The 22,311-nt window shown below is 45.9% G+C and overlaps 1 protein-coding gene across 1 annotated transcript; it reads left to right on the top strand.

Annotated features, from left to right (window-relative positions):
• The first annotated feature begins 375 nt into the window (after window positions 1-375).
• SUMF2 (sulfatase modifying factor 2) lies at window positions 376-19,045 on the top strand. The gene is made up of 9 exons (XM_040424806.1): window positions 376-511; window positions 4,160-4,316; window positions 5,247-5,361; window positions 8,548-8,592; window positions 8,689-8,839; window positions 10,723-10,778; window positions 16,309-16,393; window positions 17,050-17,194; window positions 18,315-19,045. Exons 1-9 carry the CDS (start codon window positions 451-453, stop codon window positions 18,403-18,405), a joined length of 906 nt encoding a protein of 301 aa, XP_040280740.1. The 5' UTR covers window positions 376-450; the 3' UTR covers window positions 18,406-19,045.
• Window positions 19,046-22,311: the final 3,266 nt, after the last annotated feature.

Genomic DNA, 22,311 nt, shown 5'->3' with positions numbered 1-22,311 from the left:
TTTGCAGAACGGAAATACAAACGGAATGCACACGGAGTAACTTCCGTTTTGTTTTTTTTTTGCAGACCCATTAAAATGAATGGTTCCGTATACAGTCCGCAAAAAAAAGCGGAACGGAAGGAAAATACGTTCGTGTGCATGAGCCCTGACGTGACATTTTTACCGTGCAGTGAACTTGTAAAAACATAACCGATAAAACAGCATTGCAATTGGCCTTTTTTTGCCCTACTGATATTAAATGGTACCATTAGAAAATAAAAGTTTTTCCTGCAAAAAAAAAACAGGCCCTTGTATAAGTGAATGGAAGGTGGCATGACAGATACTTCATTACCACAGCTCCAGCCCGCGGCTGAGTCAGTCACGTGACCCCAGCCTGTCACGTGGCCCTGGGAAGTCAGCCTGCGCTTTGCCGCGCGTGGAGTTTGCACACTAGTGATACATGCGGAGGTGATGACCCCGAGCGCCGGCGGCCGCGTCCTCAGCCTCCTGCTGCTGCTGTGGGCGATACAAGGTGAGGGGGCTCACACTGCGCCTGCGCAGGAAGGGGGTGTCCTGCAGATCCCGGTGTCTTCTCCTCAGCCTCTTATTTTAGTCTATGGGGGCTGAGTGGCATAACTGACACCATGGAGGAGATTTTACGGCTGTGTTCACAGCTGGTGCGTTTATCTCTTGTGTATCTGAGGTATGTGGACAAGATGCGTCCTAGACATATACCCATGGTATACCATACACCAGGCTGACATTGTTTGCCCACTTTGATGCCAGTTCTTGTGCACAGAAGCTGTTTGGGCCAGGCTGAACTCCACTGTATGTGATGTGGCAGTGATCAGAGGCCCAAATGCATTTAACCCTTTAAATCACACGGTTTTTGCCCATTTGTGTGCCAGTCATTTCTAGTTTCATGCCGCTTTCACTTTATTACTGTCAAAAAAGAAAAAATACAAACTATGTCGATGAGAAACTGGCCTCGTGTAGTGTACTTGTATGGGCTGTCCTATCTCCTGTTAGGGCTCATGCTCGGCCTCAATTTGGGTCCGCATCTGAGCCGCGGTTTTCACGGGTCGGGTGCGGACCCATTCACTAAAGTGGGGCCGCAAAAGAGGCGGACGCCGCTCCATGTGCTGCCCACACCCGAACATGTCCTGTTCCTGTCCTTATCACAGACCACGATAAGACTGCTCTTTTGAGGGCCGGATGTTCTGTTCTGCAAAATGCGAAACGCACACGGCTGGCATCTGTGTTTTAGCGAACCGCAAAACGGACCCAGTCGTGTGCATGAGGCCAAGTGTGAACAAGACCTGATCTACAACTGTCAGCCTTGACCAGCAGAGATCTCGGGGATCGGACTCGCTGGTTAAAGGGCACATGGCTTATTAACTGGTGCAGCCATCTGGGACCCCAGCGCCGAGAGCAGGAGCTTCTTATCCCCATTTCAGGCGCAGACCATGGGTGAAAACAGTCAGGGGTCTCCGTCCTATTACTTCCAAAGGAACAGGACCATGCATTCACAGTTTGGGGTCTGTGCATATGGGACTAAGAATGGCTACAGACACCATGGCTGCTGCGTGCGGCCCAAACCCATCCGTCTGCAGTGTCTAGAACAGCATGATTACCTTCACAGTCGTGCTACCATCGGCCGCATGATGGAAACTCAGCCAAAGTCATGGTGCACAAGGCGTAGGGAGTGCACTGTACAAGTAGTGGAGCGAATATCAATCCATATGAAGTATAGCATGGCCGTAGACTTCTAGGACATCATGGCTCTGTATAATCCTGAGCTTGTGAAGTGTGCCATCACATGTCAGGAGTGCTGATTGTCAGGGGTCGCTGATCACCAAGGAGAGGGGCAGAAGCCCTCCGAGCTGTGACCCCGAATTTATATTTGGCTATGCTATGTTCTCCTCGCCCAGGGAGTTGGAAACAGCCAAACAAAAAAATAAATCGTACAGAGCCCAACCGAATGCTTCTGCCCCCTCTCTTTAATGATCCAGACCCCCACCGATCAAAAGTACAGAAACGAAGAAAGAAGAGTACTGGCCCAGATGACCAGGAATGGATAGCCTCCTAGTGAGGGGTAAGGAACTCCGGAAAGACAGCCATACCTGCATAATGTGTATTACGCCTTTCTGCTTCGCTGACATGTAGCTCCAGTGCCTTACAAAACAGGCTGCGCATGGGGGACATAGTCTAAGCGCGGAGGAGCGTCAGACCAGGACCTCCCCAATGGGAGGGGGCAGATAATACGATCTGACACGTGAAGGAGGCGCCACGTGTGTCAGGGGTGTGAGATGCCCATATGAATGAAGTTACAGGAGAGAATGTCTATACACAACTGCTAGAGGAAATGGGATGTACGGGCAACAGTATGATAATGGAAGTATGAAGGGGGTGGTATGCCTCTATCAACAAGATGGGCATCGAAAAGAATAAGATAAATGGATGAAAAAGAAAGGAAAGAGAAAAATTGACCATAGCTTAGTTAGGGGAAGAGAAGGAGGGAGGAGAAAAAAAAGGGGAGACCTAGAGAGAAAAGAGAAGGGGAAGAAGGAGAGAGGGAGGAAGGCGAAAGTAACAAGAGGAGAAGAGGAATGGAATCTCGCCCTAAACTAGACCTGCACCGCGTCTGAGAAGAAATAAAGGAGAGATCATATTAAGTAACAAATACATATGAGGTAAACATTTTAGGTAAAATAAAGATATTTTTACAAAGATCACATTCCTGGGTCAGACCCCTTGATGACAATGTGTCCAGTGTATGAATCCAAAAGAACTCTCTTAAAGAGAGAAGCGGATGCCACCCTCCTGGGTTGGGGGACATGTTCAAAACCACGCCAGCAATTCTTACAGTCCCTTAGGGTCCATTCACACGTCCGCAAAATGGGTCCGCATCCGTTCCGCAATTTTGCGGAACAGGTGCGGACCCATTCATTTTCAATGGGGCCAGAATGTGCTGTCCGCATCTGCGGATCCGCAGATTCCATTCTGCCCAAAAAAAAAACATGTCCTATTCTTGTCCGCAACTGCGGACAAGAAAAGGCATTTTCTATTAGAGTGCCGGTGATGTGCAGTCCGCAAAATGCGGAACGCACATTGCCGATGTCCGTGTTTATGCGGATCCGCAAAAGACATACGGACGTGTGAATGGACCCTAAGGTGTGGTACATTTCCATATTTGAACGGCACCCAAGGTTCCAGTTTTATCGGGGGGAAACCAGATTCAGCACCTACATGCAGGTCAAAGCTTCACAATCAAAGATGACTTGACCTGCGATTCCTCTTTGGTTGTGTACCTTCTAAAATGTCCATGTGGTTTCATGTATGTCGGGGAGTCCACCCAACATTTCTAAGCATTAGTCCACCATCCATCACAACCACACTTTTACCTCTGCCTGCCCACTTTATCAGCATGAAACATCAACATTTTCAACTTGGATTCCAAGTTTTGGAACATGTCCCCCAACCCAGAAGGGGTGGCATCCGCTTCTCTCTCCTTAGTCAAAGAGGATCCTTCTGAATTCAGAGACTGGACACATTGACCCGTAAATGTAATCTTTGGAAAAATACCTTTATTTGACATAAAATATTTACCTTGTGTGTATTTGTTTTCCGAGGCTTTTTAACTGATGACCTATCCTCCGAATAGGTCATCAGTATCTGATCGTTGGGGTCTGACTCCTGGGACCCCGCCGATCAGCTGTTTACGAAGGCACCAGTGCTCGTAGCGCCGCGGCCTTCTCTTGGCTCACTAAGCGCAGCGCTGGGCTGTGTCTAGGTCATGTGACTGATGAACGTAACATCACATGGCCTAGGCAAAGCATCGGTGCCTTCATAAACAGCTGATCTGCGGGGGACCCCAGCGATCATATACTGGATAGGTCATCAGTATCTGATCGTTGGGGTCTGACTCCTGGGACCCCGCCGATCAGCTGTGTGAGAAGGCACCGGTGCCTTCGTAAACAGCTGATCTGCGGGGGACCCCAGCGATCATATACTGGATAGGTCATCTCTGAAAACCCAATTGATATTAGTTCTCCTTTTTATAGCTATCAAATGTAGGCAGATACAGGGAAGCCAAGGGGAATTTGAAATGCTATATTCTTGCGATCGTTACATCAGCGAATGTATTAATGACTGGACCATATTCCTCTTATTATTGCAGGTCAGGGAGAAAATGATTTAATAGTGCAAATCAGAGGTGGAAAGTTCACTATGGGATCAAATGCTCCAGACAGCAAAGATGGAGAAGGACCAACCAAACAAGTGACTGTAAAGCAGTTTGCAATTGACAAGTTTCCTGTCACCAACAAGGATTTTAGGTAAGTAGACGTTGATGGCTCCCATATGCATCACTATATCTAGACAGCCCTGCACTCTTTACTTAAGGCCATCTTTAGCACTTTTAAGGTCTCTTTACGCAGGAAGACACATCAGCAGATTGTCAGGAGGGAAGCCTTCCTTCCCGACAATCGCCTGCTTGTCAGCAGAGGAGACTGCTGCATTTACATGTATGGGGAGGAATGATCGCTAATGCCATCGCTCTTCACCATACAGACTCGTTGTTTGCCGGCAGCAGATCGTGATTACACAGTACTATCTGCTGCCAGTAAACGATAATTTTTGCGTGCGCACAAATGATTCACTCGTTCATCGGGTAATCGGCAGTACATTTACACCGCCAGATAATCTCTAACAAGTGTTCCTATGATTATCTTTAGGATTCTCGGGCCGTGTAAAGGGCCCTTTACTTTAGGACCGATGTACATATTATGGAATTGCGCTGGCCGCTAGAGTGGATAAAATTCCACATAATAGTGACGGAATGTTTATAACCTGCTGGGCTTTCTGCGTGTAATGTATAGCATGCATTTTTACTGAAACTAAGGCCCCTTGCAGACAAGCGTTCCTCCCGCAGCGAGTCCGCAACGCAGCTCCCGGCCTGACCTTCCAGCGCTGCCGGGGGTCACATAGCATTATATTGATTTATGATGCTATGTAACCCTTAGTTCTGGCATGTATTGGATAACACTGGCATAATGCTGTCCAATACATTCCAGAACTGTAAGGGTTACATAGCATCATAAATCAATATAATGCTATGTGAATCCCGTCAGCGCTGGGAGGTCGGGCCGGGTGCTGGGATGCAAACTTGCTGCGGTAGTAACGCTTGTCTGCAAGGGGCCTAAGATAGCGTTTTATGACCAGATGAAAGAGAGATTTTACAATTTCTACTGGCACTTTAAATCTAGGGAATTTGTAAGAGCGACAAAGTACAAGTCAGAAGCGGAGACGTTTGGCTGGAGCTTTGTGTTTGAGGATTTTGTATCAGATGAGCTCAAAAAGAAAGTAACCCAGAAGCTGGAGGTAAGTGCCAGTTTTCTTCAGTGGGTGAGTACACCAGGAAAATAGTGTCATTTTTATATGGGAATGCAGTATTTTCATAGTTTTGTTTGAAAGAGGGTTTACATGACATATCCCAATATTTGAGTAGGATTGGTGGAGGTCAGATTCCTGCCCTATCACAGACTCACAAGGCACATCCGCTGTGAATCTTTAAGGATCTCTATGGCAGAAATCTGCATTTGATACTCTGATTTCTGCTACATGTTAGCCCCTGGAACCATAACGGGATTAGCCTCTTTGAAATTTATTGGAGCTAATGCAAAACGGCGGTTGGCTTATGTGACCCGCTGTTTTTACATAGATTTACAATGAAGCACCAGGAGTTTAACGCACAGTGTGTGTGCTCCATCTTCATACTTGTTCTTAAGGGGAATCCGTCAGCAGTGACCTCCCTATCCAGCGATTTGTATAGACACATAGCTGTAGTTCACCTGATTGAAACACTGTGCTCTGTTCCTGAGTATTACACTGCTCAAAAAAATAAAGGGAACACAAAAATAACACATCCTAGATCTGAGTTAATTAAATATTCTTCTGAAATACTTTGTTCTTTACATAGTTGAATGTGCTGACAACAAAATCACACAAAAATGAAAAAATGGAAATCAAATTTTTCAACCCATGGAGGTCTGGATTTGGAGTCACACTCAAAATGAAAGTGGAAAAACACACTACAGGCTGATCCAACTTTGATGTAATGTCCTTAAAACAAGTCAAAATGAGGCTCAGTAGTGTGTGTGGCCTCCACGTGCCTGTATGACCTCCCTACAACGCCTGTGCATGCTCCTGATGAGGTGGCGGACGGTCTCCTGAGGGATCTCCTCCCAGACCTGAACTAAAGCATCTGCCAACTCCTGGACAGTCTGTGGTGCAACGTGACGTTGGTGGATAGAGCGAGACATGATGTCCCAGATGTGCTCAATTGGATTCAGGTCTGGGGAACGGGCGGGCCAGTCCATAGCATCAATGCCTTCGTCTTGCAGGAACTGCTGACACACTCCAGCCACATGAGGTCTAGCATTGTCTTGCATTAGGAGGAACCCAGGGCCAACCGCACCAGCATATGGTCTCACAAAAGGTATGAGGATCTCATCTCGGTACCTAATGGCAGTCAGGCTACCTCTGGCGAGCACATGGAGGGCTATGCCCTCCAAAGAAATGCCACCCCACACCATTACTGACCCAATGCCAAACCGGTCATGCTGGAGGATGTTGCAGGCAGCAGAATGTTCTCCACGGCGTCTCCAGACTCTGTCACGTCTGTCACATGTGCTCAGTGTGAACCTGCTTTCATCTGTGAAGAGCACAGGGCGCCAGTGACGAATTTGCCAATCTTGGTGTTCTTTGGCAAATGCCAAACGTCCTGCACGGTGTTGGGCTGTAAGCACAACCCCCACCTGTGGACGTCGGGCCCTCATAACACCCTCATGGAGTCTGTTTCTGACCGTTTGAGCAGACACATTTGTGGCCTGCTGGAGGTCATTTTGCAGGGCTCTGGCAGTGCTCCTCCTGTTCCTCCTTGCACAAAGGCGGAGGTAGCGGTCCTGCTGCTGGGTTGTTGCCCTCCTACGGCCTCCTCCACGTCTCCTGATGTACTGGCCTGTCTCCTGGTAGCGCCTCCATGCTCTGGACACTACGCTGACAGACACAGCAAACCTTCTTGCCACAGCTCGCATTGATGTGCCATCCTGGATAAGCTGCACTACCTGAGCCACTTGTGTGGGTTGTAGACTCCGTCTCATGCTACCACTAGAGTGAAAGCACCGCCAGCATTCAAAAGTGACCAAAACATCAGCCAGGAAGCATAGGAACTGAGAAGTGGTCAGGTCACCACCTGCAGAACCACTCCTTTATTGGGGGTGTCTTGCTAATTGCCTATAATTTCCACCTGTTGTCTATCCCATTTGCACAACAGCATGTGAAATTGATTGTCACTCAGTGTTGCTTCCTAAGTGGACAGTTTGATTTCACAGAAGTGTGATTGACTTGGAGTTACATTGTGTTGTTTAAGTGTTCCCTTTATTTTTTTGAGCAGTGTACTTTAGCTTAGGCCTTTGGTACAATGAGAGCGTTGCCAATGCTCTTGTTCCACCCAAGCTCCTTTCCTTTCTGTGCATGCAGTACTTTTATCCATAAAAAAAAAAAAAAAACGGATCTCTGACATAAATGGATGCTAAATGTACAGGATACGTTTTTTTTCTTTATTTTTCTGCTCTGCTGACGGTGATGTGAACTCTCCCTTACAGGTAATGATCTCGTTTTTTTGACAACAGTCCATTTGTTGACTAATCTGCATGGATAACTGGAGCAGCAAAGGATAGCTAAATGCTCAGAAGGGTTATTCCCATTAGGACTCATGCACACGACCGTTGTTTTATTCCGTGTCCGTTGTTCCGTTTTTCGTGAATTTCTGCGGACCCATTGACTTTCAATGGGTCCGTTGAAAACTCGGCTAATGCACCGTTTGTCATCCGTGGTTCTAGTCCGTCAAAAAAATATAACCTGTCCTATTTTTTTCGCGGAAAACGGTTCGCGTACCTATTCAAGTCAATGGGACCGCTAAAAACACAGAGGCACACAAAATTGTCGTCCGCGTCTGTTTTTTTTCCTATCAATTGCATGGCAAACCTGTCTTAGATTTTTTTTTACTTTCCTACATGTCTGTTGATCCTCCAAAAATAAAGGAAGACACACTGAAACAAAAACGGATCACGGAACAATGGAACCCCATTTTGCGGAACGGAACACAACGTCGTGTGCATGAGGCCTTATAGTCATTTCCACAGCAGATGCTCTAAATTTGTGGCAGGTGCAGGTCCTGTGGGACAGGAGTCGGGGACCCCTATAATCACCTGTGGCAGCATTAATATGAACATTACCCTTATTAGCTTAGTACATTGATTCTATAGTAAAACCAAAAATATCACTGAAGACTATATAAGAAAATAATACTTTGATAGAACGTGGCGAGATCGCGTTATCAAAGAGCCTTTACAAATGAAAGGCGATAAAATTTAGAAACCATCTTGTAGCAATTCCCAGCTTCCCTCCGGTCCTCTGTGTACCCGTGTTGAGATTTGTGAGATTTGCCTTCACCTATTGTTCACATAGTCTAACTCTTATCTTGTTGGTCTGTTTCTATTTCAGTCGGCACCATGGTGGCTTCCTATAGAAAGAGCCTTTTGGCGTCAGGTATATTCTATATTGCCAATGGTTGCTGCAGAACATTGTGCACATTAGTTCCTACACCCAGTTATAATCAAATTTTTCCTGTTCCATTCTCTTTAGCCAACTGGACCAGGATCGAGTATCAAGGAGAAGCTGGATTTCCCTGTGCTGCAGGTTAGCTGGAATGATGCCCAGGCCTACTGTAAGTGGCTCGGGATGAGGTTGCCAACAGAGGAAGAATGGGAATTTGCGGCCAGAGGAGGACTTAAAGGTACGCCATCATCTGGTTTGGTTATTTAATTTTGCGTTGTTCTTAATGGGTTTTAATTAAAGGGGTTAACCCCTGATTAATGTAAAAAATAAAAATCTGACAACATGTAGTACATGACAATCACTTTCTAACAAAGCTAGAACCAGCCCTGTACCTCACATGGATCCAGAGATCTCCCCATTCATTGCTCTGCTAGATTTATATCAAGCTGCAGCTCAGGAGGCGTGCCCATGCTCTCCCCATCACAGCTCAGGAGGCGTGTCCATGCTCTCCTTATCACAGCTCAGGAGGCGTGTCCATGCTCTCCTTATCACAGCTCAGGAGGCGTGTCCATGCTCTCCTTATCACAGCTCAGGAGGCGTGTCCATGCTCTCCCCATCACAGCTCAGGAGGCGTGTCCATGCTCTCCCCATCACAGCTCAGGAGGCGTGTCCATGCTCTCCCCATCACAGCTCAGGAGGCGTGTCCATGCTCTCCCCATCACAGCTCAGGAGGCGTGTCCATGCTCTCCCCATCACAGCTCAGGAGGCGTGTCCATGCTCTCCCCATCACAGCTCAGGAGGCGTGTCCATGCTCTCCCCATCACAGCTCAGGAGGCGTGCCCATGCTCTCCCCATCACAGCTCAGGAGGCGTGCCCATGCTCTCCCCATCACAGCTCAGGAGGCGTGCCCATGCTCTCCCCATCACAGCTCAGGAGGCGTGCCCATGCTCTCCCCATCACAGCTCAGGAGGCGTGTCCATGCTCTCCCCATCACAGCTCAGGAGGCGTGTCCATGCTCTCCCCATCACAGGTCGGGCGGCGTGTCCGTGCTCTCCCCATCACAGCTCAGGAGGCGTGTCCATGCTCTCCCCATCACAGCTCAGGAGGCGTGTCCATGCTCTCCCCATCACAGCTCAGGAGGCGTGTCCATGCTCTCCCCATCACAGCTCAGGAGGCGTGTCCATGCTCTCCCCATCACAGCTCAGGAGGCGTGTCCATGCTCTCCCCATCACAGCTCAGGAGGCGTGTCCATGCTCTCCCCATCACAGCTCAGGAGGCGTGTCCATGCTCTCCCCATCACAGCTCAGGAGGCGTGTCCATGCTCTCCCCATCACAGCTCAGGAGGCGTGTCCATGCTCTCCCCATCACAGCTCAGGAGGCGTGTCCATGCTCTCCCCATCACAGCTCAGGAGGCGTGTCCATGCTCTCCCCATCACAGCTCAGGAGGCGTGTCCATGCTCTCCCCATCACAGCTCAGGAGGCGTGTCCATGCTCTCCCCATCACAGCTCAGGAGGCGTGTCCATGCTCTCCCCATCACAGCTCAGGAGGCGTGTCCATGCTCTCCCCATCACAGCTCAGGAGGCGTGTCCATGCTCTCCCCATCACAGCTCAGGAGGCGTGTCCATGCTCTCCCCATCACAGCTCAGGAGGCGTGTCCATGCTCTCCCCATCACAGCTCAGGAGGCGTGTCCATGCTCTCCCCATCACAGCTCAGGAGGCGTGTCCATGCTCTCCCCATCACAGCTCAGGAGGCGTGTCCATGCTCTCCCCATCACAGCTCAGGAGGCGTGTCCATGCTCTCCCCATCACAGCTCAGGAGGCGTGCCCATGCTCTCCCCATCACAGCTCAGGAGGCGTGCCCATGCTCTCCCCATCACAGCTCAGGAGGCAGTTGAGGGATGAAACTGAGCATGTGCGGCCTTCTCAGTGAGCCGGACAAAGAAATAAAATTAAAATAAAAAAAAGAACAAACAGCAGGTGGCGCTATACGCATACATTTTATTGAATAACTCAGTGGCTATATAAGATTTTTAACTACATGCAATTACAAAAGTATTCAGATACAGATGCTCGTTTGATGATAAAATGGAAATTGTAATATCGTCATGCTATACTCACAGGGAACACCTATCCGTGGGGGAACACCTTTGAGAAAAATAGAAGCAATCTTTGGCAGGTAATATGTTACTTTCACAATCGTCTTGTACAACTCCGACCATAATAGTTTGATCTGTTTAGAATATTTAGTAAGAAATCTATGAACTCAGTGCAGATAGATTTATACAGTCAGGTCCATAAATATTGGGACATTGACACAATTCTAACATTTTTGGCTCTATACACCACAATGGATTTGAAATGAAACTAACAAGATGCCCTTTAACTGCAGACTGTCAGCTTTAATTTGAGGGTATTTACATCCAAATCAGGTGAACGGTGTAGGAATTACAACAGTTTGCATATGTGCCTCCCACTTGTTAAGGGAATAAAAGTAATGGGACAATTGGCTTCTCAGCTGTTCCATGGCCAGGTGTGTAATATTCCCTCATTATCCTAATTACAATGAGCAGATAAAAGGTCCAGAGTTCATTTCAAGTGTGCTATTTGCATTTGGAATCTGTTGCTGTCAACTTTCAAGATGAGATCCAAAGAGCTGTCACTATCAGTGAAGCAAGCCACCATTAGGCGGAAAAAACACAACAAACCCATCAGAGAGATAGCAAAAACATCTGTTTGGAACATTCTTAAAAAGAAGGAACACATCGGTGAGCTCAGCAACACCAAAAGACTCGGAAGACCACTGGAAACAACTGTGGTGGATGATCGAAGAATTCTTTTCCCGGTGAAGAAAACACCCTTCACAACAATTGGCCAGATCAAGAACACTCTCCAGGAGGTCAGTGTATGTGTGTCAAAGTCAACAATCAAGAGAAGACTTCATCAGAGTGACTACAGAGGGTTCACCACAAGATATAAACCATTGGTGAGCCTCAAAAACAGGAAGCCGAGATTAGAGTTTGCCAAACGACATCTAAGGGCTCTTTCACTCCTGCGTTCTTTTCTTCCGGCATAGAGTTCCGTCTTCGGGGCTCTATGCCGGAAGAATCCTGATCAGTTTTATCCTAATGCATTCTGAATGGAGAGAAATCTGTTCAGGATGTCTTCAGTTCCGGAACGGAACGTTTTTTGGCCGGAGAAAATACCGCAGCATGCTGCGCTTTTTGCTCCGGCCAAAAATCCTGAAGACTTGCCGCAAGGCCGGATCCGGAATTAATGCCCATTGAAAGGCATTGATCCGGATCCGGCCTTAAGCTAAACGTCGTTTCGGCGCATTGCCGGACCCGACATTTAGCTTTTTCTGAATGGTTACCATGGCTGCCGGGACGCTAAAGTCGGGAGCGGGGGAGCAGCATACTTACCGTCCGTGCGGCTCCCGGGGCGCTCCAGAGTGACGTCAGGGCGCCCCAAGCGCATGGATCACGTGATCGCATGGATCACGTCATCCATGCGCATGGGGCGCTCTGACGTCATTCTGGAGCGCCCCGGGAGCCGCACGGACTGTAAGTATACCGCTCCCCGCTACTACTATGGCAACCAGGACTTTAATAGCGTCCTGGCTGCCATAGTAACACTGAACGCAATTTGAAGACGGCTCCGTCTTCAAATGCTTTCAGTACACTTGCGTTTTTCCGGATCCGCCGTGTAATTCCGGCAAGTGGAGTACACGCCGGATCCGGACAACGCAAGTGTGAAAGAGGCCTAAAAAAGCCTTCACAGTTCTGGAACAACATCCTATGGACAGATGAGACCAATATCAACTTGTACCAGAATGATGAGAAGAGTATGGAGAAGGAAAGGAACTGCTCATGATCCTAGGCATACCACCTCATCAGTGAAGCATGGTGGTGGTAGTGTCATGGCATGGGCATGTATGGCTGCCAATGGAACTGATTCTCTTGTATTTATTGATGATGTGACTGCTGACAAAAGCAGCAGGATGAATTCTGAAGTGTTTCGGGCAATATTATCTGCTCATATTCAGCCAAATGCTTCAGAACTCATTGGACGGCGCTTCACAGTGCAGATGGACAATGACCCAAAGCATACTGCAAAAGCAACCAAAGAGTTTTTTAAGGGAAAGAAGTTGAATGTTATGCAATGGCCAAGTCACTCACCTGACCTGAATCCGATTGAGCATGCATTTCACTTGCTGAAGACAAAACTGAAGGGAAAATGCCCCAAGAACAAGCAGGAACTGAAGACAGTTGCAGTAGAGGCCTGGCAGAGCATCACCAGGGATGAAACCCAGCGTCTGGTGATGTCTATGCGTTCCAGACTTCAGGCTGTAATTGACTGCAAAGGATTTGCAACCAAGTATTAAAAAGTGAAAGTTTGATTTATGATTATTATTCTGTCCCATTACTTTTGGTCCCTTAACAAGTGGGAGGCACATATGCAAACTGTTGTAATTCCTACACCGTTCACCTGATTTGGATGTAAATACCCTCAAATTTAGGCTACATTCACACGTCAGTATTTTTCTATATCCCGATTTTCGGTCCGTTTTTTGCGGATCCGTTGTTCCTGAAAATGTTTCCATATGTCATCCGTTTTTTGCGGATCCGCAAAAAACGGAAACATGTATAAATTTCAATAAGCAAATAAAGTTGTTTGGATTTCTTTGAAAAAAAAAAAATTCAAAAAAAAATTTAAATGTAATTTCCAGGAACGGAATCCGCATAAAACGGATGACATACGTAATGACATCCGAATGTCTTCCGTTTTTTGCGGATCCATTGACTTTGTATTGTACCAGGATCCGAATTTTGCGGAAAAGAATAGGACATGTTTTATATTTAAACGGACATGTGGAACGGAACAACGGAAACGGACAGCACACATTGTGCTGTCCGTTTTTTCCCAGGACCCATTGAAAATGAATGGGTCCAGATCTGTTCCGCAAAAAATGGAACAGATCAGGAAAGAAAAAACGGACGTGTGAATGGACCCTAAAGCTGACAGTCTGCATTCAAAGCACATCTTGTTCGTTTCATTTCAAATCCATTGTGGTGGTGTAAGGCTGGGTTCACACTTGAGCGTTTTACAGCGCTTTCAAACACGCTGTAAAACGCTCAACACATGAAAACCAATGCTTCCCTATGGCCCTGGTTCTCACTTGAGCGTTTTACAGCGCGTTTGAACGCGCTGAAAAACGCCCTACGCTCAAACAAGTTCTTGAGCTTCTTTGGGGCATTTTGACGCGCGTTTGTGGCCATAGGACACTGCAGTCAATCACACAAACGCGCGTCAAACGCGCGTTTACTATTGCATAAAAACGCTCGACAAAAACGCGCGTTAAACGCGCATATCAAATACTCTCACGTCTGAACCCAGCCTAATAGAGCCAAAAATGTTAGAATTGTGTCTATGTCCAAATATTTATGGACCTGACTGTATACTACCATGCTGCCATTGCATTTTCCTCTACTGTTATTACAAAATTTTTAGACCCAGGTAGAATTTAAGTGCATTCCTGTCGTTCTTCATGTTTCCATGCCTCATGTATTTTCATAATTGTATTTTTATTAACGTTTGACCTGACGTGTGATGTGAGATCAGGAACAGCTTTGATATTTTCAGTTTTCCTGGTCATAATGTCTTTTGTCTTGTGGGTGTGTGAAATCTATGAATTCCCTCAGTATTCAGAAAGAAATGGATAATTTATATATTTTTTTTAATGCATCCAAACCTCGTATTTTGAAACCCATACCATGCTGTATGCAGCGGCAATTAGGACTGGCTTAACAACCATCTCTTGGGGTTCATTGTGACGGGTCCACAGTTTTTCCTGTTTTACTAAAATTGCAGACAACAGATGGGGATAACGTGCTATTGTTTAGTTGGATTGGTGGTTTTTCCTTCTTTCTACCCTGATTGTGAGAATAGCCAAAAATGAGGCTCTATTCTATCCAGAAAATTTACACTGCACCAATAAGATGATGAGTGTCGTGAAGGAAGTGTTGCTTCTTGACAATTTCCTGCTCATTGGTGGAGGTGCAAAGCATTTACATGTAGAGATCACCTTCACAGTATGAGAAAGAGGTATTTGGCCCGCGGGCCGTAGGTTGGGCATCACTGGCTTAAACTAATAACTCACAAAGAATTAAATGTTACCATGTTTTTATTGAACACACCATGTAAACATTCACAGTGCAGGTGAAAAAAGTATGTGAACCCCTAGACTAATGACATCTCCAAGAGCTAGAGTGAGGTGTCAACCAACTGGAGTCCAATCAATGAGATGAGATTGGAGGTGTTGGTTACAGCTGCCCTGCCCTACAAAAAACACACACCAGTTCTGGGTTTGCTTTTCACAAGAAGCATTGCCTGATGTGAATGATGCCTCGCACAAAAGAGCTCTCAGAAGACCTACGATTAAGAATTGTTGACTTGCATAAAGCTGGAAAGGGTTATAAAAGTATCTCCAAAAGCCTTGCTGTTCATCAGTCCACGGTAAGACAAATTGTCTATAAATGGAGAAAGTTCAGCACTGCTGCTACTCTTCCTAGGAGTGGCCGTCCTGTAAAGATGACTGCAAGAACACAGCGCAGACTGCTCAATGAGGTGAAGAAGAATCCTAGAGTGTCAGCTAAAGACTTACAAAAGTCTCTGGCATATGCTAACATCCCTGTTAGCGAATCTACGATACGTAAAACACTAAACAAGAATGGATTTCATGGGAGGATACCACCGAGGAAGCCACTGCTGTCCAAAAAAACCATTGCTGCACGTTTACAGTTTGCACAAAAGCACCTGGATGTTCCACAGCAGTACTGGCAAAATATTCTGTGGACAGATGAAACCGAAGTTGAGTTGTTTGGAAGAAACACACAACACTATGTGTGGAGAAAAAGAGGCACAGCACACCAACATCAAAACCTCATCCCAACTGTGAAGTATGGTGGCGGGGGAATCATGGTTTGGGGCTGCTTTGCTGCGTCAGGGCCTGGACGGATTGCTATCATCGAAGGAAAAATGAATTCCCAAGTTTATCAAGACATTTTGCAGGAGAACGTAAGGCCATCTGTCCACCAGCTGAAGCTCAACAGAAGATGGGTGTTGCGACAGGACAACGACCCAAAGCATAGAAGTAAATCAACAACAGAGTGGCTTAAACAGAAGAAAATACGCCTTCTGGAGTGGCCCAGTCAGAGTCCTGACCTCAACCCTATTGAGATGCTGTGGCATGACCTCAAGAAAGCGATTCACACTAGACATCCCAAGAATATTGCTGAGCTGAAACAGTTCTGTAAAGAGGAATGGTCAAGAATTACTCCTGACTGTTGTGTACGTCTGATCTGCAACTACAGGAAACGTTTAGTTGAAGTTATTGCTGCCAAAGGAGGTTCAACCAGTTATTAAATCCAAGGGTTCACATACTTTTTCCACCTGCACTGTGAATGTTTACATGGTGTGTTCAATAAAAACATGGTAACATTTAATTCTTTGTGTGTTATTAGTTTAAGCAGACTGTGATTGTCTATTGTTGTGACTTAGATGAAGATCAGATCACATTTTATGACCAATTTGTGCAGAAATCCATATCATTCCAAAGGGTTCACATACTTTTTCTTTCAATTGTACATGTATACGGTATTTCACTGTTCAAAAATATTCCTCTTAACGGGATGCTTAATCACCTACAGGGTAAATTCCCTACTCTGGATACTGCTGAGGATGGTTATCATGGTGTATCACCAGTACATGCATTCCCTGCCCAGAATGCTTATGGTGAGTAGTCCTTTACAAACTTGGTAGCCTTATCTCTTGGACATTCTTCCCTCATGATTCTAATTCTGTCTTGTAAAGAAATATTGCATACACATTATGATGTCTGTGCTCTTCTAAAACTGGGTATTTAAAGGAGAAAAGAAATTCACTTACGGGGGATCGACACACATGGTTGCTGGTGAAACGGCATTGGGACAAGGAGACTGAGGGACCGGCGCACTAATACTGGGTACTTTTTCTGAGCTTGTCTTTATTTCAACACTGCCTATGTATATTCTCATTGGATTCAACCATCCAGAGTTACTTTATCTTTTCTTTTTTTGGCTTTGTTGCGACGCTCTTTAGTAACTTATGTGAGCCCATGTGTGTCGATCCCCCGGTCCTCCTCGGGTCTTTCCTCACTACAACATACCTGTTTACTGCTGTTTTTATGACAATGTGATTGTGTTTATTTAATAAAGATCATTTTTGTACTTCTAATTGGAGCCGTAGTTCTATTATTTGGGTATTGAATTTTGTAAAATGTGTTAGGGCTCCTTTCACTTTATTACTACCCGGTGTATTTAATTGGCTAGTGCAGTGTCAGCATAGCCCTACCTGTATGTTTGAGAGTGCAATGATACCACTTAACTTAGGCATTTGTCCGTGTATACCAGGTCTATATGATATGCTGGGGAACGCCTGGGAGTGGACATCTACGGAATATATGCGAAGTGGGCAAAAGATGTATGTCCTACGTGGGGCGTCTTGGATTGATACACAGGATGGTTCAGCCAATCATAAAGCTCGAGTGACCACCAGGTGTGAATCCATCAGTTTCATAAATGTATAAATCACTGTTTAAATCAAAGAGGGAGATTTCTCATAGACCGGCATTTTATGCCAATCTTTGAAATCTCCTGAGCTGCCGAAGTATGTGCCTAATTTATGATGAGGCACAGAGAAGCACTTCCTCTGGCAGTCCGTGCACCAGAATGAAGTCTATGGCAGCTCCGAGCTGCTGTAGATTTCTGTCTTATTTTGAGCCAGAAAACTGGCACAAGTGAAGCTAAATGTGTCAGGCCTGCAGGTCCCACCCCTGTCCTCGCCACTGTCCCTTTCCAAAAAGTGCTGAGGGCAGCATTAAAACCCCACGTCTTAAAATTGGCACAGGGAGATGATAAATACATTAAAAGCATGTCTAGAATAGAAACAAAATGGATTTTCAATATGAACACACTGGCACCTATTGGTTTAAATGCCGAAATAGAATTGTTTGTGTTTTGAATAGTAATGCAGAGAGATACAATGGCAATATTGAAATCATGCCATTATGAGTAAGGCCTCATGCACACGGCAGTATTTTTTCGCGGTCCGCAAAACGGGGTTCCGTTGTTCCGTGATCCGTTTCCGTTTTTGTTTCCGTGTGTCTTCCTTGATTTTTGGAGGATCACCAGACATGAAAAGTGAAAGAAAAAATCAAAGTCAAGTTTGCCTTGCAAATGATAGGAGAAAAACGGGCGCGGACGCGGATGACAATCTTGTGTGCCTCCGTGTTTTTTTACGGACCCATTGACTTGAATAGGTCCGCGAACCGTTGTCCGTGGAAAAAATAGGACAGGTCCTATTTTTTTGACGGACTGGAAACACGGATCACGGACGCGGATGACAAATAGTGCATTATCCGAGTTTTCAACGGACCCATTGAAAGTCAATGGGTCCGCAGAAAATCGCGGAAAACGGAACAACGGACACGGAACACAACAACGGTCGTGTGCATGAGGCCTAATACAATGCACAGTTATGCGGCAAGTAAAGAGTTAAAGGCTTTTTCCTCATCTCCCAAAGATTTTTTTTAAAGAAGGCAAGTATGGTAAATATGTATGTTTCCCTAATTATATATTTTTATATTCATATTTTTATTTCTTTTTCTTTACTATAGAATGGGCAATACCCCAGACTCTGCTTCAGATAACCTGAGCTTTCGCTGTGCTACTTCCCAGTCTACAAATCATGGAAAAGAAGACCTTTGAGCCAAGTGCATAAATGATGGCTGAGCTTAAATCCATCACAAGACTCCTCTTGAACAGTCCTGGCTTCAGAGAAAGGTTTTGGTGTTCTGTAAGGACTGCAGTATACACATGATGTGGAGACCTCAACTGGACTCTAATGCTATGTCACTATGTGAGAGATTAACAACTCTTTAATCTGTCGATACTTAAAGGAGTTGTCCAGCTTTTAATAAGAGATGGCCTTTCCTCAGGATGGGTTATTACTAGCTGATCAGCAGGGGTCTGATGCCTACTGATCAGCTGTTTGGATGTAGCTCCATCAACTGAGTAGTGGCGAGAGCAGTGACTAGCTCTCTCCACTACACAACTGAACGAGTTACACCCCAAGAGCTGATCGGTGGGCTGTCATACCCATGCTGGTCAGCTAGTCACGGCCTGTCCTGAGGGAATGAGTGACACCCAAGAAGCTGATTGGCCTGGATGCAGGGCGTCAGACCCCACTGATCAGCTAATGATGGCCTATCCTGAGGATCAGCTGTCACTTAGTAAAAACATGACGTCCCCTTTAACAGGTAGAATATTTTGTAAATCTCCCAGTGTACAAGTCACAGGAACAACTATATTAAGATGCATATATACGAGTTTAGCTTTTCAAATTAATTCTAACCTGTATTTTGAGAATGCCTGGCAGGCAATACATCTCAATGTTTTCCATTCCCTGATGTTTATTTTGTCTCATCAGTCACCTTTTCTATTTTATTTTTTAAAGAGGGACATTTTGGTTGTTTTTCCTGAAATGTGTTTTCTATAGGTTCAAACAAAAAATGTGTACAATAAAACTAAATGTACTTGTTAAAAACTCCTATCTTACATTTCTTTTTCTGCAGTCAAGGCCAGGCTTCCGGTTTTATTTCTGTAATTTCTGTTACCCAAATAGGTGACAAAGGAGTTAATTTCTGTTTAATCTTATTAACTTGATCCTGGGATCCAGATCATTTTCACCCTCTACAGCAGTGATCACTTCTTAGAATGAGAGCCACAGATTATTAGGGCATGCTGGGTGCTTTAGTTTTGCAACAACTGTTGGACCACAGGTAGGAGACCACATCTCTTAAAGGGTTTGTCCAGGGCCGGACTGGCCTGCCGGGATACCGGGAAATTTCCAGCTAGGCCGGCAGGCCTGAGTGCCACAAGGCCGCGGCCCTGGTGACAAGTGGGGGCGGCCGGCGGCAGGGCACAGCAGCAGGAGATGAGCGCTTCCATTGTGGAAGCGCTCATTTCCATAGTCATCTGTATCGCCGTCCTCAGGACGGCGCTACAGATGTCTATGCTGCAGCAGGGGAGGGAGAGGTGTGTCCCCTCCTGTTCCTCTGATAGGCTGCCGGCCTAGTGCTGGCAGCCTATCAGAGGCCGGTGCAGGCGGCGCGATGACGTCATCGCGCCGCCTGAGCCGCATAGCGAGGGACACAGGCCGGAAGAGGCCTGCATCGCATCACTGGAGGTAAGTATAAGGCTGCGTTCACACGGGCGAGATTTCCGTGCGGGTGCAATGCGGTAGGTGAACGCATTGCACCCGCACTGAATCTGGACCCATTCCTTTCTATGGGGCTGTTCAGATGAGCGGTGATTTTCACGCATCACTTGTGCGTTGCGTGAAAATCGCCGCATTCTCTATATTCTGCGTTTTTCACGCAACGCAGGCCCCATAGAAGTGAATGGGGTTGCGTGAAAATCGCAAGCAAGTGCGGATGCGGTGCGATTTTCACGCATGGTTGCTAGGTGACAGTCTATTCACTGTATTATTTTCCCTTATAACATGGTTATAAGGGAAAATAATAGCATTCTGAATACAGAATGCTTAGTAAAATAGCGCTGGAGGGGTTAAAAAAAATAATAATAATTAACTCGCCTTCTCCTCTTGATCGCGTAGTTCCCGGGCTCTTCTGATGAGCTGTCGGCTAAAGGACCTTTGGTGACATCAGATCACATGCTCCAATCACATGGTCCATCACCGTGGTGATGGACCATGTGATTGGAGCATGTGATCTGACGTCACCACAGGTCCTAGCCGGTAGTTCATCATTAAAGAAGTAAAGAAGAGACCGGGAACTACACAAACAAGAGGAGAAGGTGAGTTCATTTTTTTTTTTTTTTTTTTTTTTTTTTTTTTTTTTTTTTACCCTCAATTGATCACCTACTAAGCATTCTGTATTCAGAATGCTATTATTTTCCTTTATAACCATGTTATAAGGGAAAATAATACAATCTACAGAACACCTAACCCAAACTTGAACTTCTGTGAAGAAGTTCGGGTCTGGGTACCACAGTCGGTTTTTTATCACGCGCGTGCAAAACGCATTGCACCCGCGCGATAAAAACTGAACATCGGAACGCAATCGCAGTCAAAACTGACTCCAATTGCGTACCTACTCGCGCGGGTTTGCCGCAATACACCGGGACGCATCCGGACCTAATCTGGACACGCCCGTGTGAACCCAGCCTAAGTGTTTTTTTTTTTTTTTTTTATATATATATAGGTACAATACTGGCACATGATAAGGGGGGACTACTGGGCTGACACATAAGGGGGCTACTGGCACATGATAAGGGGCGGCTACTGGCACATAAGGGGCGGCTACTGGCACATGATTGGGGGCATCTATTGGGGCACTTATTACTGGCAGATTATTGGGTGGCACTATAGGGGCATCTACTGAGGCTAAAAAGAAGGGGTATTTTATATGGGGGGCTCTGTATAGGGGCATTTTATACTGGGACACATTATGGTGGGTACTATGGGGAAGGGGGGGAGCACTATGGGGGTCATCTACGGGGGCACTGAGAAGGGGTATTTTATATTGGCACATTATGGGAACATTAGCTCAACTGGGGGCATTACAAAGGAGTATGTTTTGCACATTATAAGGAGAATTATTACTACTGGGGGGGCATTATGGTAGGCTTTATTACTCCCCCATGGTATGACCCCCTAGTAGCAGCACCAGCCTCTCCCTGCTCTGCTATCCCTCCGCCCCTTCTCCAAATCCTTATTATGAAATCTTTCTCATTAGGATAAAGCACAACATCAGCTCCACTGAGCCCCCCAGCCAAGTGTTGAAGTGGCGTCCGAGATCCCCAAGGGCCAAGCCAAGTAACTGTAAGTTTTTATGTGAAATATGTTTGTTTGTAGTTGATCTTTATTATCGATTTTACATTGCAGATTTTTTATTTTTTTTTTTGCATCATATGAGATTTTATAAATATTTTTATTATTTGGTCGAAAGGCTCATTGGAGGGATTGTAACAGGAATGCCGTAGAATATCTAAAATAGCTGGTCAAGTAAAATGTTGCATGCAACAATCATTAAATAGGTGGCCAACAAAAAAGGGGCGGGTCAAAGGGCGTGGTAAAATACTGTCTGAGCATGCTGAGAGTTGTAGTTTTGCAACAGTTGGAGGCATCCTGGTTGGGAAAACACTGTGATAATATGAACAATGGGGGTTCTACAAAAGAGCTATCGTGGGGCAAAGTTCATATTCGTGTTTACACACGTGGTATAAAATGAATGCTTTCTCCTATTATAAACAAGTAAATAATGACTCAATGCTGTGGGGCTGGTATGCAACTTTTTCCAGGGCTGGTTTTTATCCCCAGTCCGGCCCTGGGTTTGTCCAAGAGAAAAATCCTGGGCAAGCCCTAAAAATATGAAAACATCTTATACTCCTCCCTTTCCCCAGCATCGTTCTCTGTGGTGCTGGTCTGGGTCTCATCGGTGGTTATGTGCTTGGGTAAGACATATGACTGCTGCAGCCAATTACTGTCCTCAGCCTTACCCTCCCACTAAGCTTCACTCCTTTCTTGTCACTTGAAAAATCTCAGTGTAAAAAGACTCAAATTATAGTGCAAATATGTTGTGCACAATAATT

Source organism: Bufo bufo, chromosome 3 (assembly GCF_905171765.1).
Source record: "Bufo bufo chromosome 3, aBufBuf1.1, whole genome shotgun sequence".
NCBI lineage: Eukaryota > Metazoa > Chordata > Amphibia > Anura > Bufonidae > Bufo > Bufo bufo.
The sequence above is the reverse complement of the archived record's forward strand: the minus strand, read 5'-3'. Positions and strand labels throughout refer to the sequence as shown.

Excerpts from the sequence above, each read along its gene's own strand:
- SUMF2 (XM_040424806.1), top strand. The coding sequence starts at position 451 with ATGACCCCGAGCGCCGGCGGCCGCGTCCTCAGCCTCCTGCTGCTGCTG. Across the intron at positions 5,362-8,547 it reads AAGTAACCCAGAAGCTGGAG|TCGGCACCATGGTGGCTTCC; the intron begins GTAAGTGCCAGT and ends TTTCTATTTCAG. Across the intron at positions 17,195-18,314 it reads AAAGCTCGAGTGACCACCAG|AATGGGCAATACCCCAGACT; the intron begins GTGTGAATCCAT and ends TCTTTACTATAG.